Here is a 15,482-nt window from a genome sequence, read left to right as displayed (position 1 = left end):
ACTGTTTTGCAGACTAATCCAATATTCTACAGGCTATAACTGCAGAATAAGCCAAGACTGCACTTCAACAGCTTTGAAACAACACCCATTCTAATTAATGTTTTAATTAATTGTTTCTGGGGAGGTCTACACTCCCGCAGATGTATGGTTTTCATCCTTGACTCATTTTTTAAGTGATACTTGGCTAACTGAGCTTGTTTAGACAAACAGGCAATCAGCAAAATATTTTCTTTTTTCTTTTGTGGGAGGTAAGCCCCCCATGTCCACAGAGGGAAATTAATCCCCCTGAATCTCCTAGACTAATATGATTTAATCCAAGATTGCAAAACCTCTTGGCAGCATAGAAAAAAAATGACTACATACCTGCTGAATTTCAATGAACCACTTCTTAAAAGCAAGCCAGGGAAATAAATACCACCCACTGTGCCCATGCCAGATTTCCTGGCCTTTATCCTGTATCACCAGCTGAGCTTTTACAGGATCACCAGTTATAGTAAGGATAGGAGTACATTACCAGACCCCATGCAGACCCTGCCTGCCTGTAACAAGGTTCTCACAGCACCTGTTACTCTATAAAAGGGGATCTTTTTCACCTCATTAAACCCTTTACTGCTGTGAGTGCAGTGTCAGCCTGGCAAATACATTGCATTACTGTACTTACTACCAGTTAATGCACCTGAACATACTGAGACTTGCATTCTTAGGGGCTGGAATTGTTGCCACCCAAAGCCTCCAAAGTGCTGGTGGTATACCTGACCCTACCAAAATCCCTCAGGAGAAATGACAGCAAGCCTTTGCCCACTTTATCTAGTTAACCCCTTCTGCCTGGCTCTACTCGTCATTAGGGTTTGTTCCCATACCCAGATTTCTGTTAGTATGACTTAATGCTTGGCCTCTGCATCAGAAGCAAAACACATTCCAAGACTTTACACTTCATGTTTGTTGATATTTCCCTTCATTCAGCATTCTCAGCAGCCCTAAAACAGAATTCGGTACTTAACTATTAGCGCAACCAGATTTTCGCGGTTACGGTAATATGAATGCTGGCATGAAAACGAGTGTGGTAATTAGTGCCACTTGTTATTTTACATCTTTAATTACAACAAATAGGTTTAGCTTACACTCAGGAAGATAAAACAACTGTGAAAGTCTTCTTCCTGTTTTGCGTGCTTTACACATGCACGGTTTAATTTCCTGGGCTGCTGTGTATGTTACTGTCGAAAGGAGTGTTTTCTCTCATCAAGGTGGAATGCTGAAAAGAAAAACATGGGGAGACCTGGAGAAATGCTTTTTGGTAGACTATTTATAAAAAAATTACAAACAGACTTGAAAGGAGGAAATTTTTTTTTTTTTTAAGAATAGAAGCTTGCAATAACAGTAAAAGATTTGCCAAACTGATGATATTGCATTATGCTGACATGTAGGGTAGTTTGGTATGTGAGAAGTTGACAGTGGTGCTTTGGCTACTTGTAATTGTGATAGTGCTATCCTCGGACAAACAGAGATTGTTTCAATGATTACGGCTAAAAAAGATGTGGATTTCTCATTTGCTGTTGTACTGTTTCTTTGTGCGTGGAGAGAAAGTTGTCAACAATTGTAGTCGCATCTTCCTGAATGTAAGCCAAACTTATCTGTTGTAAGTAAAGATGTAAAGTAACAAGGTACGCTAATTCCCATACTCGTTTTCAGGCCAGCATGCGGTTAAACATTACTTTTTCCATGTTTAATCGATAATCCTGCCTCAAAAAAATTTCAGTGTGAAAGAAAACAGTTAATGTGACATTTTCAAGTCAGTACTGGTAAAATGTACACATCTGGAAGCAACCAATATTATCGTGAAAATCTGGTTGCGATAATACGTAAGTACCCAAAATTCTATCCCACATACATTCCCTTGCTGTTAACAAGTCTCATATTCTGTACTTCTGTAATGTGTAGCTTTCAACAACAAAAAAAAAAAACTATATCCAGGACTGTATACTCCTTGCTTGGTGACATTCCAAAGTTGCTATGGTTATCATCCCTACAACAAACCTCTGTACACGAGTCTTTCCAAATTCACTTTTTAGTTGCTTATAATCCTAGATCTCTACTATCAATAACTGTCAAACAAATCTCTGATCACTATTTTGTCTTTCATCTTTGGTTGCTGTTTTTTTTTAACAAGAGTCCTGTGAATAAACTTTAGCTTAGCATGCGCTTACAGCTTTAAAAGTAAATTTCCTGAAAGACTTCACACTCGGAGAAGAACAGTAGTGTGAAGAGTCTTTAAAGAGTTTCTCCAAATCAAAACTCAGTCTAAGACTCTCTGAATTTAATTTCTGTTCAGTAACAATCTTAAGATTCTTTTGCCGAGTAGTTTTGAAGTAAAACTTTAACTAAGATTCTATATACAATTATTTTCTGGCCACAAGCAAAGCTGTCTGTGCTTGATGTGTGCAGAAAAGACATACTGTGGTAGCTGTCTGAACTGGTCAGTGACTACCATTATTTCCTGTCCTCCACCATATATCAACATTCCTCTGCTATTCTCCTTGAAAGGAAGGATTTATTGTCATTAGTGAGGCAACCTTTGCATGGCTACCCCAGATGTATCACCATACAGGTAGGAGGTGTGGAATTCAGGCGCAGTCTGTACAGAAACTGTATTATACTGAGGGAAAATGTCATAATCTTTGTAATAAGTAAGCGTGGAGGATTTGCAGGTGTGCACTGTTGATACTGGTTAAAAATGAATTTATTTGTTTTGAGCAGTGCATATATACTACACTTGGCTTACAAGACATTGATTCTTTTCTTAAGTGAGGTACAGATCTGCAATCACAATACAGTAATACTACTCAAATTCAAACAGCATTTTATGTAAAAAAATCACTATAAAGGAATTTTATTTCAATGGATGAGCCCATCTTCTCCCCCTGATATGGGGTTCTGCATACCCTCACCCCTCCTTCTTATATATATATCAGCAACAAGGTTGCTGCATCTCATGGAAAGAAGATGTCTCCAAGATCTTGAAACCGCAGTCTTCTGGGACAAATCCTAATAATTGTATAGTAATACTCACAGAAAAAAATGCTGTGGCATTGTATCACTTATCCATTATATATAAAATAAACAGAAAACATATAAACAAAAACTTTCCTTTATAACAGGTTTCAGAGTCCTATACTTCAGATGTATATTTGCATTTCAGTTTATTGCCTGAGAGACTGACTAGTTGTTTTAAAGTGTGTAAGTAAAGTAATGTCTTTCGGCTTTTCCTGGTTAGGGGTTGCCACGGTGGAACTCTGGTCCGCTAATGATTGGCAGTGGATTTTTACGGTGCTGAGGTGCCAGCCCGATGCCCAACCTTCAAAGAAGGCACACCCATTCACGCATGCACCTACCTGCATGTCTTTAAATGTCACTCAACTGCAGGGAGGACATGCAGACTCCACACAGAAGGCACACCAGCCGAGAATCGAACAGGAGAACCTCTTGCTGTGCGGCGACAATGCTAACTGCTGCACCACCGTGGCCTCTTCTTGTTTTAAAGTGTGTATTCCCTTTAAATATGTACCCCTTTGAGATTTAAGAAGAGTCAAGCTAGTAGAATATTTGCATATATTGTCAGTATATACTAAAGCCATTGCCTCTTTAAGATTACTGTATATCATTGCTATTCAAGAGTGAATGTTTCCTGTAATGCATTGCATTTATAAACTGTGGGCAGTGTGTTTAAGATGACTGAAGTGTTGACATAATTTCTGTTGAGCTCCCATTTTGTACAAAATAAAAACAACTATCTGCTTGACTAAAGTGCTAGGGAATTTTGACATTCCTTAGTTTGCTTTAGACCATCACTAGGTAACTAATATTAATTGACACCCTTATACACAAATACATATGCAACAAGATACAGTCTGTATTTTGATACAGATATGCCCTCTAGTGATGCAAGTCAGCATGTCTGTGTTCAGATAAGTACAGCAGCATACTGAGTGAAGGATAGTGGAGTCACATACTTACCCTAAGTGAATGCCTCATTTCATCTGTCATATATGTGTTGAGCTTTCTCACTCTCACAAACGCTGCCAATCATTTTTTTCTGTCTTACTTATTATTTCTCAAAGCTTCATCACAGTTTAGTCAAGTAGCAGTTGCAGAATAACTTATAATTTCACTTTTCTAGGTCAATCTGCACTCCATATTGCTATTGAGAGGAGGAGTATGCAGTTAGTGAAACTGCTGGTTAAGAATGGAGCTGATATACATGCAAAGGCTTGTGGTGAATTCTTTTCTCACAAGAAAAGTGGTACTGGATTTTATTTTGGTAAGTATTTATCTCAGATATTATATCTACAAATACTTTGTCATGCTTAAATATTTTGTATTATTCCAGCAATCTGTCTAATGTACCCGAGAGTTCTTACACCTCTTACGTAGTGTACCAATCATTAATTTGAATTAACAACTATAATTTTCTTTCTTCTAACAGCTCCTATAGTTTCAACATGCAGTAATATAATTATGTTAAGAGGAACAGAAGAGGGACAAAACTGAAGAGTACACCTTGTAATGTGAATCGGAAATGGGAATACAAAGCGGATTACTAGGTTTTCTCCCCTCAAATTTTCAGTAAATCTTTTATGTCCTTGGCTTTCTATCCCAGTTAGAACTTGCTACAGGAGAGCATTATATTCTACCTATTTAGAAAAGTACTGGGAACTGTAAAATGTACTAAAAACAGTTTTATAGCTAATGGAAGAATTTATCATACCTCTCAACTGTACAGATTTTCACAGCATTTCGAGATTTCTGCCTCATATTTTTGGATTGTTTTTCATAAAATTGTGGTTTTCTGGCAAATTAGTGACAAATCATTAAAGAGTGAAGTTAGAAAATAATGACAGACGTTTGAGTTTTGATCTTCATACCCCTCAGAAAATTCAGTCTAGTCCAAAACTTATTATTTTATCAACTTTCTAAGTTTGTAAGAGCAATATTTAAAAAGTGTCCCAATTTTTGGGCCTTTGTCCCACTTTTATTTAGGGCTTTCTCCAGATTTTTTGTTCTGAAAGGTTGAGAGGTATGATTTTGTTTAAAATTAATGATATGGTTAGTGAATAGTTAAATTCACTTTCACTTTCAACTTTGCCCAAGTTGATGGGATGCTAATAATTCAGTTATGTAAACAGTTTCTGGAATATTTTGATTTAGAAACATTTATTTTGGTCACTCAAATGTTGCATGCAAAAAAGCAATAACAAGAAGGTGAATAATACGGCATATAGGACAGAAAAGAAATGAAATAAGACATGAAAAGTAGACAGGAGAAGAGAAGAGTTAAAAAGGGAGGATAGGTTTGACTAAGGTGGATGTGCAGTTACTAGCAAAGCTGCACATTGCTTCATGAAAAATTTAGCACCATTGACATCTGAGACAATTTTTAATAAAATGTTTTACCTAGGTACATTATAGGCACATGAAAACCATTGTCTTAAAGCCACAGGGCTCATACAGCTTATAGCTGGTGTGGGCTGCTGCTTGAACTCAAATATGAATTTGGGCAAGCAGACATTGGGAGGGAGCAGAAGGGGATTATAGGCTTAGGGCGCAGGAGAGGGATTTTAAGGTTAGACAGCAGGAAGGGATTTTAGAGTTAGGGAGAGGGAAGGTAGTTTTATGGGTCAGGAGAGGGAAGGAGATTTCAGTTTAGGGAGATGTATGGGAGTTTTAGGGCTATGCAGTGTGATGCAAATTTAGGCTTAGAGAGGGGAGTTGGAGTTTTAGGTATAGGGAATGATTGGGGACATTAGGTTTAGGGTAATGGAGCAGGGACTCGGGCTGGAACTGGGTAAGAGTTTTTAGATTAGAGTTTAGGTTCTGGTAAGGCTATACAGTGTCAGGTGTTAAGAGGACAATGTATGAACAGGAGATTGGGCTAGTGGTAGTTTAAGCATTTGTTTTTTTCAAGCAAGTTGCAGTAAGCAAGTGTGCTGCATGCTATACCTGTAGTAGACCCGTTTCAACCAACAAATACTTTAAATAACTTCAAATGGGCAACTGATTGAGGTACAGAATTAATTTAATATCAGGTATAAGCATGCAAACAATGAAATAAAAAAATAATAAATTATTACATGTCATAAGACAACATAAGGGCAGTGATACTGCTGGATCTGAATGGAGAGATGAAAAGTCAGCAAGTAAAGGAGAGTAGTAGTGCTGAAAATGAATTCATCCTCAAGTCTTGGTGAGGACCTTCATGAGGTGGACCCTGTTTTCACAAAATCTCACCAAGGCGACACTGATATATAAACTGCATTTATATAGCATATATCATGGACGGAAGTAGGTCAAAGACTAAAAAAGATAGCTGGGTGCACAAGACCCAGGATAAAAATGTGCCCAATTTTGGTAGGTGCACTGGTGCCAGGACTGGAAAAAATGACAGTGTAGAACATTCCTACAATGGGGACAGGACAGGCTAAGGGGGAGGATGGCCCCCACTTCCCTCATTGTAGAAGGAAGTAGCAGTCCACAAAAATCACAAAAAATGATAAGCCATAGAAGAGAAGTGGACTATTGAGGATAACAAAGAAATTATGTACTGTTACTATTATGCAAAATGCTCAGAATTTCTAGACACAAGATATGTAAAATGATTAAGAGGGAAATTAGAGGAAAGAAAAACTGTTAGAAGCTTCAAATGAAAATGTATGTTCATTAGTACAACAGATTTGTGAAAAACAGTATATAGATCAGGAAACCTTAATCTGTTTGGAAAAAGCATCTGAGGAAGGGTGAAATATAAACAACAAAACCAAGAGATATTTGAAAAGTATAAAAAAGAAATATGGACATGGGAAAGAAAGAGAGATTTGATATGGTGCAATATTTATGCAAAGGAGAAAGCCAAATTAATCAATGTATAGAAGGTAGCCACAAAGATATTTGAAGAGAAATACAAGCAAAAGCATCCGGATATGGAAAGTTTTACAATAAAATAATAATATCCCAAAGATGGAACATAGAAAAGAAAATCAGTAAAGCAGAAGTTAAAAAAATAGACGTTGAAGTTATGGAGTACCTGCGAAGTGAAGGATTGGATGTAGAAGGTCTAATACAGATTACATCACAGCATGATGGAACGAGTCCCCAAAGTAAGGAGAAACAGGAAGATCAGAAAACATCTGAAGAAGAAACATGGACATGGGAAAAAGAGAGAGATTTAATATGGTGTAATATTTATGCAAAGGAAAAAGGAAAACTAATCAATACAAAAGGAACAGCACCAAAGATATTTGAAGAGAAGTACATGCAAAGTAACCCGGACATGGAACATTTTACAATATAAAAAATAAGAAGACAAAGAGGAAAAGTAGAAAAGGAGATTAGTAATGGAGAAGTTAAAGAAATAGAAACTGAGGTCATGGAGTACCTGCAAAGTGAAGGATTTAGTATAGAAAATCTAATTCAGAAAGCCCCACAACAGGATAGAGTAATAGATATCCAAATTAAGGGGAAACCAGTGGAACAGGAATCAATTGGTCAGGTTCCACATGAAGATAATTTGGAGTTTTCCACAGCAAACCAGTATAAATGTTCACTTGAAGCTAGACAGCAAGGGAAGGAACAGGAAACTCTGATGCAGTCAGTGTTGAGGAATGATAGGCCAGTGAGGTCCCATATGATAGAGCAATGGACAGCATAGGATGAAATTAATGACAATGTGTCACAGGAAGATGCTATAGAATCTTCTATAGAATGTCTGCAGGAACTGGAAAACAAGGGATGTGCCCTCAGTTTAGAAGAAAATGAGCTAAGAGAATTGCTTGATTTAATAGACATGGACAGATATATCAAGATCAATTAAAGAAATAGACTATAGAAGGTTAATAAAACCCCAAAAGTCAGAAGTCTAATAAAACAAGTGAACACAGTAATAGGACTGTTCATAGAGACCCATGCGAGAGCTTTGTTTGTATGCTTGTTGTTTGTTTGCTTGTTATTTCCCTGAAACGCTAATTCCACCTAAAACGCGGCTTTTCAGCCTTCTGTGGATCCCTAGTGATATCTACATTGCTTACTGTACTTATTTCCTTGTTTCACTTGAAAGAAAGTTACTGTTTGTCGTTTTTGCATTTAAGTTACCTGTAACACATTGCATTTAAGTTACCTGGCACTTGCTCACTAAAGCAATTATATAAGTCAGCACTAAAAAATTAAAAGCACTACACCCTCACAAACTCCCCTTGAGTACCTTGTTCCCCATTGGCCCTTTTTTTCAATTATAAAGGAATTCCCAATACTACTCTAGCATGTCCAAAGGTCAGCTGTCAATCTCCTCTCCGGTCCAGCTGGTGAATCTGGGAATCTTGAGGCAATGTTACAACTGCCTCATGTACACAGACAACCCTCTCCTCCTCCCAACAAATTCCAACACATGTGAGAGATGCAACCATATAGCCAAACTGGAGGCTAAGCTCTCTCAACTCAGTACTGGCGTAACCAGTCAGGAGGAGAAGGAAACCACACTCACTACAATTCCAGTCTCACATAGACCTACCACGACAGCAAACCAAACACATAAACACACAAAAACATACTCGGAGGCTCTAAATAAAAATCTGCCTAAGCAGCAGAGACCTCCAAAGCAGACACCCAAGCAACCGCTACCCCAAAACAAAACACGTGCAACACATAGCTCACAAAGCCAGTGTGCCGAACAGTCACAGCCCTTAAGGCTAAACAAAACACCTGATACACTTGTAATAGGTGACTCTATCATCGGGCACACTGACGTCCCGCTCACCAGGCTGAACAAGGTGAAGGTCACGGTGAGCTGCCTGTCGGGCGCTAGGATCCGCCACATAACACAAGCACTCTGGTCACTCCAAGGCAAGTACAAATATGACTCAGTCATTGTCCATGCTGGTGTGAATGACCTGAGACATACCTCCCTGGACTACATGAAAAGAGACATAGAGGAGCTCTCTGAGCATGCAGCCCAGGCCAATATGACCCTGACCTTGAGTAGCATCTTACCCTCACCAAGAATAATGCCACAATATGAAGACAAGATGATCAATTTCAACAATTGGCTTAAGTATTGGTGTCATTCAAAGGGGATCCAATGCCTGTCAGCCTGGGATGACATGCTTGACAAGCCACGATGCTTCGCTAGGGACGGCTTGCACCTGTCACCCCTGGGCTTTCGGATATTGGCAAAGGCTCTTGCTACCCCCATAGTGCCTTTATTAGGCAAGGCTCAAAAGACAAACCCACCTCCATAGGTATCACAAGGGATAAGAAACTAAGAGTAATGCTACTCAATGCCAGAAGTCTAAACCTCAAGATGCATGCACTCGAAACTCTCCTTAGCATGGAGAACATCGATATCTGTGCAGTAACAGAAACCTGGTTCAAGACTCCTGAGAGCACCCCAGCACTACCAGGTAATACCTCATACCATGCTTTTCGGCCCCAAAATGTGAACCGAACCACAAAAGGAGGGGGAGTATCAATATTCGTCAAAGATACCCACACCTCCAGGTTGGTGGCACAGTACGAAGCATCAGAGACTATCCATGTGCAACTAACAGTGGGTAAAACTGCCTTCAAGTTTATAGCCTGCTACAGACCACCCTCTCAAACCCAGGAACCCCACTCAGCCTTCCTGAGAACACTGGAAAATATGAAGGTCTCTCCAAACACCATTATATTGGGCGACTTCAACTACCCAAACATAGACTGGGAGCATTACTCTATCTCCAACACCCTAGCCCAAAGGTTCCTAGAATTTATAAACTCAAATGCTATGGAACAACTTGTTACCACTCCCACAAGAGGGGAAAACATACCGGACCTGATCATCACCAACATGGGGACTCTATGCTCCAGACCAGAAGTGTATCCCTCACTGGTAAGATCAGACCATAAACTAATCTCACTGGATATTCACATCCTGGCCCCACCCCCTGCCCAGAAAACCACAGTGAAAAACTTCTCTAAAGCAAATTTCACACTCCTCAAAACCGAGGTGGAATCCTTCAAAGCCCCCGGGCCTGTTGAAAATACGGCCCAGACCGCAGAATCCTTTATAAACACATTCTATGAACACCTTCAGGAATGCATGGATCATGCAATCCCAAATAAAACCAAGACCCAATCCTCCAAAGGCAGATGTCCTGTCTGGTGGACCCCAGCCATAAACAAACTATACAATAGAAGGAGGAAGCTACTACATGATAGAGCAAAATCCCAAAAAGGGAAGACATCTCTGATCAGTATTAGCAAAAAACTACGGGCACTCATAAAATCGTCTAAGGCCAGCTTCGAGAGAAAAACTGCACAAGACACTAAGGATAATCACAAGGCTTTCTTTAGTTATGTTAGGAACCTGGGTGGGAATTCCCAGATATGCTCACAATTAGTCCAAAATGACAAAAAATACACCAAACCCACAGACATTGCCAACATCCTAGCTGACAGGTTCAGCGCAAACTTCTCCCCCCCTCCCCACCAAAAGGGCAAATATCTATCCCAGCAGAGTGCTGCCCCCCTGACATCTCAAATGCTCAGTAAGAGCCGCCCTCTCCAAAGCAAAAAACACAGCATCAATGGGACCAGATGGTGTCCCAGGCTGCATCCTACATGGACTCCAAGAAGAGCTAAACCCAAACATAAAACTACTGTTCAGTCTCAGCCTTACTACAGGATATGTTCCCAAAGAGTGTCGTACAGCAACAGTGGTCCCTCTCCACAAAGGTGGTGCCTCAACGGATCCTGGAAACTATCGCTCCATAAGCCTGACTAGCTTGGTCTGCAAAGCTATGGAAAGGATCATCATGGACCTCATAAATAAAGATATTGGGGACCTACAGACACTGGATCCTACCCAGTTCGGCTTTGTTAAGGGCAGATCCTGCCTCTTAAACCTGGTCTATTTCTTTGAAACAGTCACCAAGGCCATTGACGAGGGGAAGGTAGTCCACACAGCCTACCTGGATCTCGCAAAAGCCTTCGATACAATACCCCACTTGGGCATTATAGATAAGCTCACCAGCTTAAATATAAACCCCTATGTCACTAGAAGGATTGCAAACTGGCTCAAGGACAGAACCCACATAGTTAGAATTGCTGGAGCCATGTCAGACTCCAAACCAGTTACAAGTGGCGTCCCACAAGGCTCAGTCCTGGGACCTCTCTTGTTCGGTATATATTTCTCGGAGGTACAGGCCAACACGGAAGGACTTTGGCTGACCAAGTTGGCAGATGACTGCAAACTGGGTGCCATAATCGACTCTCCAGCCGACACAAGCATCCTCCAAAAGGGCCTCATAGAAACAGATAACTGGTGCCAGAGCCATGGCCTCATGCTAAACGCCAAAAAGTGTATAGTCATCCCCTTTGGCAAAAACAAAGTGCCCACAAAATACCACATAGGTGGTAATCCATTACGTACAGAAGAAGTAATTAGGGACCTGGGGACCCAAGTTGATAGCAATCTCTCATTTGACAACCACGTGGCCAAAGTGGTTAGAAAAACATTTTATATAGCCCACCTAATCATGAAGGGATTCACATCTAGATCAGGGGAGGTCATTGTGCCTCTTTACACATCCCTCATCAGGCCCATAATTGAGTAACATGCTCCTTTTGAGATGTACCTTACCAGACACCTGCAGCAACTGGAAAGACCCCAAAAATACCTCACCAAGAGGATCAAAGGGCTCAAACAGATGCCATATGCTGCCCGGTTAAAGAAACTCCAGCTCTACTCAGTGGCATACCACCTGCTCAGAGGCGATCTGTGCCTGACGTATAAAGCCATGTCCAACCCGGAATTAATGGACATGCTGCACCTCTGAAAATCCAAATCCCATCGAGCTACGTGCTCGAGAAACTTGAACCTCAGCACTGAAATAAATAGGACATGCTGGAGGGACAGATTCATAACCCAGAGGCTCCCTTCACTCTGGAATAAAATCCCAGTCCAGGTTAGGTAGATTCCCTCATTGACTCTCTTTAAGAGGAATCTTGATGAGTGGATGGGAGATCATAGGTTTACCCCGGGTATCACTTCTGTGTCACTGTTAGACAGAGGCACAGTATACTGACCTCGAAAAAGGGCATAGCAAAATTAATTTAAAATGGGTGGCGAAAGCCAAACACACTCTGGCTAGGCTTATAAATGCCCTAGCGCAGATAGCCTAGTATGAACCTATGAACCTATGAACAGAAGTAAACAGGATATATTACTGTGCAGCTAAATTAATAACTAAAGATCTACCACAAGAACACAGGGTAGTGAGGGAAAAGAAGGAGAGAAATCAAATACCATCATGGAAATATCGAATTGAGAAAATTATAAGCAATTAAGACAAGAAGTGTCACTGTTAGAAGACTATAGAAGAGGGAAGAGATCAACAAAAATACTAAGAAAGACAGATGTGATAAAAGCAATGTGCAATATTAGAACAGATCAGGATCTAGCATGCACTATCGCAAATAACAAACAAGATTTCCGCACAGGCGGAAAAACTTAGAAGATATGAAGATAAATATAAAGGAAAACTGCAAAATAAGTAATGTAGTGATGACCCAAAAAGGTTTTATAGAGAACTGGGAAATAAGATAAAAGGAATTGAAAGACCGCCAAAAAAAGAAGAACTAGATACATTCTGGAGAAGTATCTATAAAGATCCTGTAGAACATAACAAATATTCTAAATGGATAGAAGAAGTAAAAGAAAGAATAAGAAGTTTAAAGGTACAGTATATGAAATAGGATTAAGTAACAGCTAGAGAGATTGAAACAAAGTTAAGAAAAGCCTCTAATTGGAAAACCCCTGGCCCAGATGCAGTACCTAACTTCTGGTTAAAAGTATTAACATCTTTGCACAAAGATTTAGCCATGGGTAAGAACTATTTATATTCACACCCAAAACAGACACCAACCTGGCTAACAAGAGGAAAAACAATGCTCCTACTTAAGGGGAAACCAGTGGAACAGGAATCAATTAGTCAGGTGCCATAAAGCTGCTCTCAAAATTATAGACCAATAACTTGCCTTCTGACGACGTATAAACTATACACAGGAATTGATGCCAACAGAGTTCAAAGTTTAGAGCCATTTAGAAGAAAACTCAATTATGGCAGTAGAACAAAAAGGCAATAAAAGAAATTCATATGGAACAAAGCATCATTTGTTGTTAAATAAAGTCATAGTGGAGAAATGTGAAAAGGGGAAGAATCTAAGTATGGTATGGATTGACTAGAAAAAAGCATTTGATAGTATCCCTCATTAATGGATAAAAGAGTGCTTAAAAATGTAAAAGATACACCCCACACTGATCAACTACATTACAGTGACCATGAAAGAGTAGCAGACCACTTTGCAATTAAGCCATGATAAAGGACAAATTGTTATCCCAGGGATAAAAATTCAAAGGGGGATATTCCAGGGTGACCCTCTGTCTCCGTTACTATTCTGCCTTGCCCTTAATCCATTAAACTGTTTACTCAACAGTTTAGGCCATGGCTATAATCTGGCTCCTAGAAAACAGCAAAGTATAAAGACTTCTTACTTTCTCTTTGTCGATGATTTAAAACTGTATAGCTCATCAGATGAGGAACTGAAAGCACAATTGCAAGCTGTCAAAACTTTTTCACATGATATAAGAATGCCATTTGGTCTTGATAAATGTGCAAAAGCAACCTTTAAAGCAGGAAAACTGCAATGACAGGAATACATCAGTTTGGGACAATAATGTGATATAAAACAACTTGAGCAAGAAGGAGTGTATAAATATTTGGGAAATGGTGAAGGATCAACAATAAAACACAAACAAATGCGAATAAAACTTAGTAAGGAATACTTCAGAAGACTTAATCCTGAAAACAGCACTGACATCTAGGAACAAAATCCAGGCTATAAACCAATTTGCTCTTCCTGTCCTAACGTACAGTTTTGGAGTTATTGACTGGCTGCAAAATGTGTTGGATAGATTAGATAGGAAAATGAGAAGGATGCTTCATGCTCATTCCAAGATTATATAGTCTCCATTCCGAAGGAGGGATGGGCCTCCTTGAAATTGATTATATGTATAGATCTGCAGTCATCGGAATCCACACATATATGCTGACCTCACAAGACCTGAACATAGTGAAAGGTTTAAAACATGAGGAGAATAAATCTAAGATGACGTCTCTGCTTAATTTAGCAGAATCTTATCAGCGTCAAGCAGGAATTGAAATCAAACCAGTTTGTTTGTTTGTGTCTTTTGGCTTTTCCCAGTTAGGGGTCGCCACAGCAGAACTCCGGTCCGCTAATGATTGGCAGTAGATTTTTACGTGCTGGCTTGCCAGGCCTAACGCACAACCTTCAACGAAGGAATGCCCATTCACGCATGTCGCCACACAGGAGAACGTCTAACTGTGAGGCGACAACGCTACTGCAGCACCACCACCGCAAACCAGTAGTAGATAAAAATCAGGTAGCAAATAATGTGTCAAAAAACAAAAGAAAGAACATAAGGCAAAGGATCAGATGAGAAGGCAAGGAATGTGAAAAAAGCATAAATATAGTTGCAGGTATAGAAAACTTCTGGAAGGACCTCATGTTGATCAGGAACAAACACAGGAATGGCTAAGGAGAGGCGAAGTCAAACCAAAGATGAAAGGTTAATATTGGCGATCCAAGATAGTGGGCTGCATACACGTTGGTTTATAAAGTCCATTGAACATGTGGGAAAAACAGACAAATGTAGGTTTTGTAAAACCAAATTGGAAACAATTACACACCTCGTTGTTGGCAAATGCGAATAAAACTTAGTAAGGAATACTTTAGAAGACTTAATCCTGAAAACAGCACTGACATCTAGGAACAAAATCCAGGCTATAAACCAATTTGCTCTTCCTGTCCTAACGTACAGTTTTGGAGTGACTGACTGGCTGCAAAATGTGTTGGATAGATTAGATAGGAAAACGAGAAGGATGCTTCATGCTCATTTCAAGATTATATATTCCCCATTCCGAAGGAGGGATGGGCCTCCTTGAAACTGATTATATGTATAGATCTGCAATCATGGGAATCCACACATATATGCTGACCTCACAAGACCTGAACATAGTGAAAGATTTAAAACATGAGGAGAATAAATCTAAGATGACGTCTCTGCTTAATTTAGCAGAATCTTATCAGCGTCAAGCAGGAATTGAAATCAATCCACTTTGTTTGTTTGTTTGTGTCTTTCGGCTTTTCCCGGTTAGGGGTCGCCACAGCGGAACTCCGGTCCGCTAATGATTGGCAGTAGATTTTTCCATGCTGGCTTGCCAGGCCTAATGCCAACCTTCAACAAAGGAATGCCCATTCACGCATGTCACTACACAGAAGACGGTCTAACTGAGAATCGAACGGGCAACGTCTAACTGTGAGGCGACAATGCTACCGCAGCACCATCACCGCAAACCAGTAGTAGATAAAAATCAGAC

The 15,482-nt window shown here is 39.8% G+C and overlaps 1 protein-coding gene across 1 annotated transcript in view; it reads left to right on the top strand.

Moving 5' to 3' along the window:
• Positions 1–15,482, top strand: part of TRPV1 (transient receptor potential cation channel subfamily V member 1) — a 636,007-nt gene that overhangs the window by 162,101 nt on the left and 458,424 nt on the right. The window contains exon 5 of the mRNA XM_044054872.1: positions 4,175–4,315. Coding sequence (XP_043910807.1) covers positions 4,175–4,315 — 141 coding nt within the window. The remainder of the gene's footprint in view (positions 1–4,174; positions 4,316–15,482) is intronic.

The sequence above is a fragment of the Protopterus annectens genome, chromosome 13.part0 (assembly GCF_019279795.1).
Source record: "Protopterus annectens isolate FY-2018-M chromosome 13.part0, PAN1.0, whole genome shotgun sequence".
Classification (NCBI taxonomy): Eukaryota; Metazoa; Chordata; order Ceratodontiformes; family Protopteridae; genus Protopterus; species Protopterus annectens.
The sequence above is the reverse complement of the archived record's forward strand: the minus strand, read 5'-3'. Positions and strand labels throughout refer to the sequence as shown.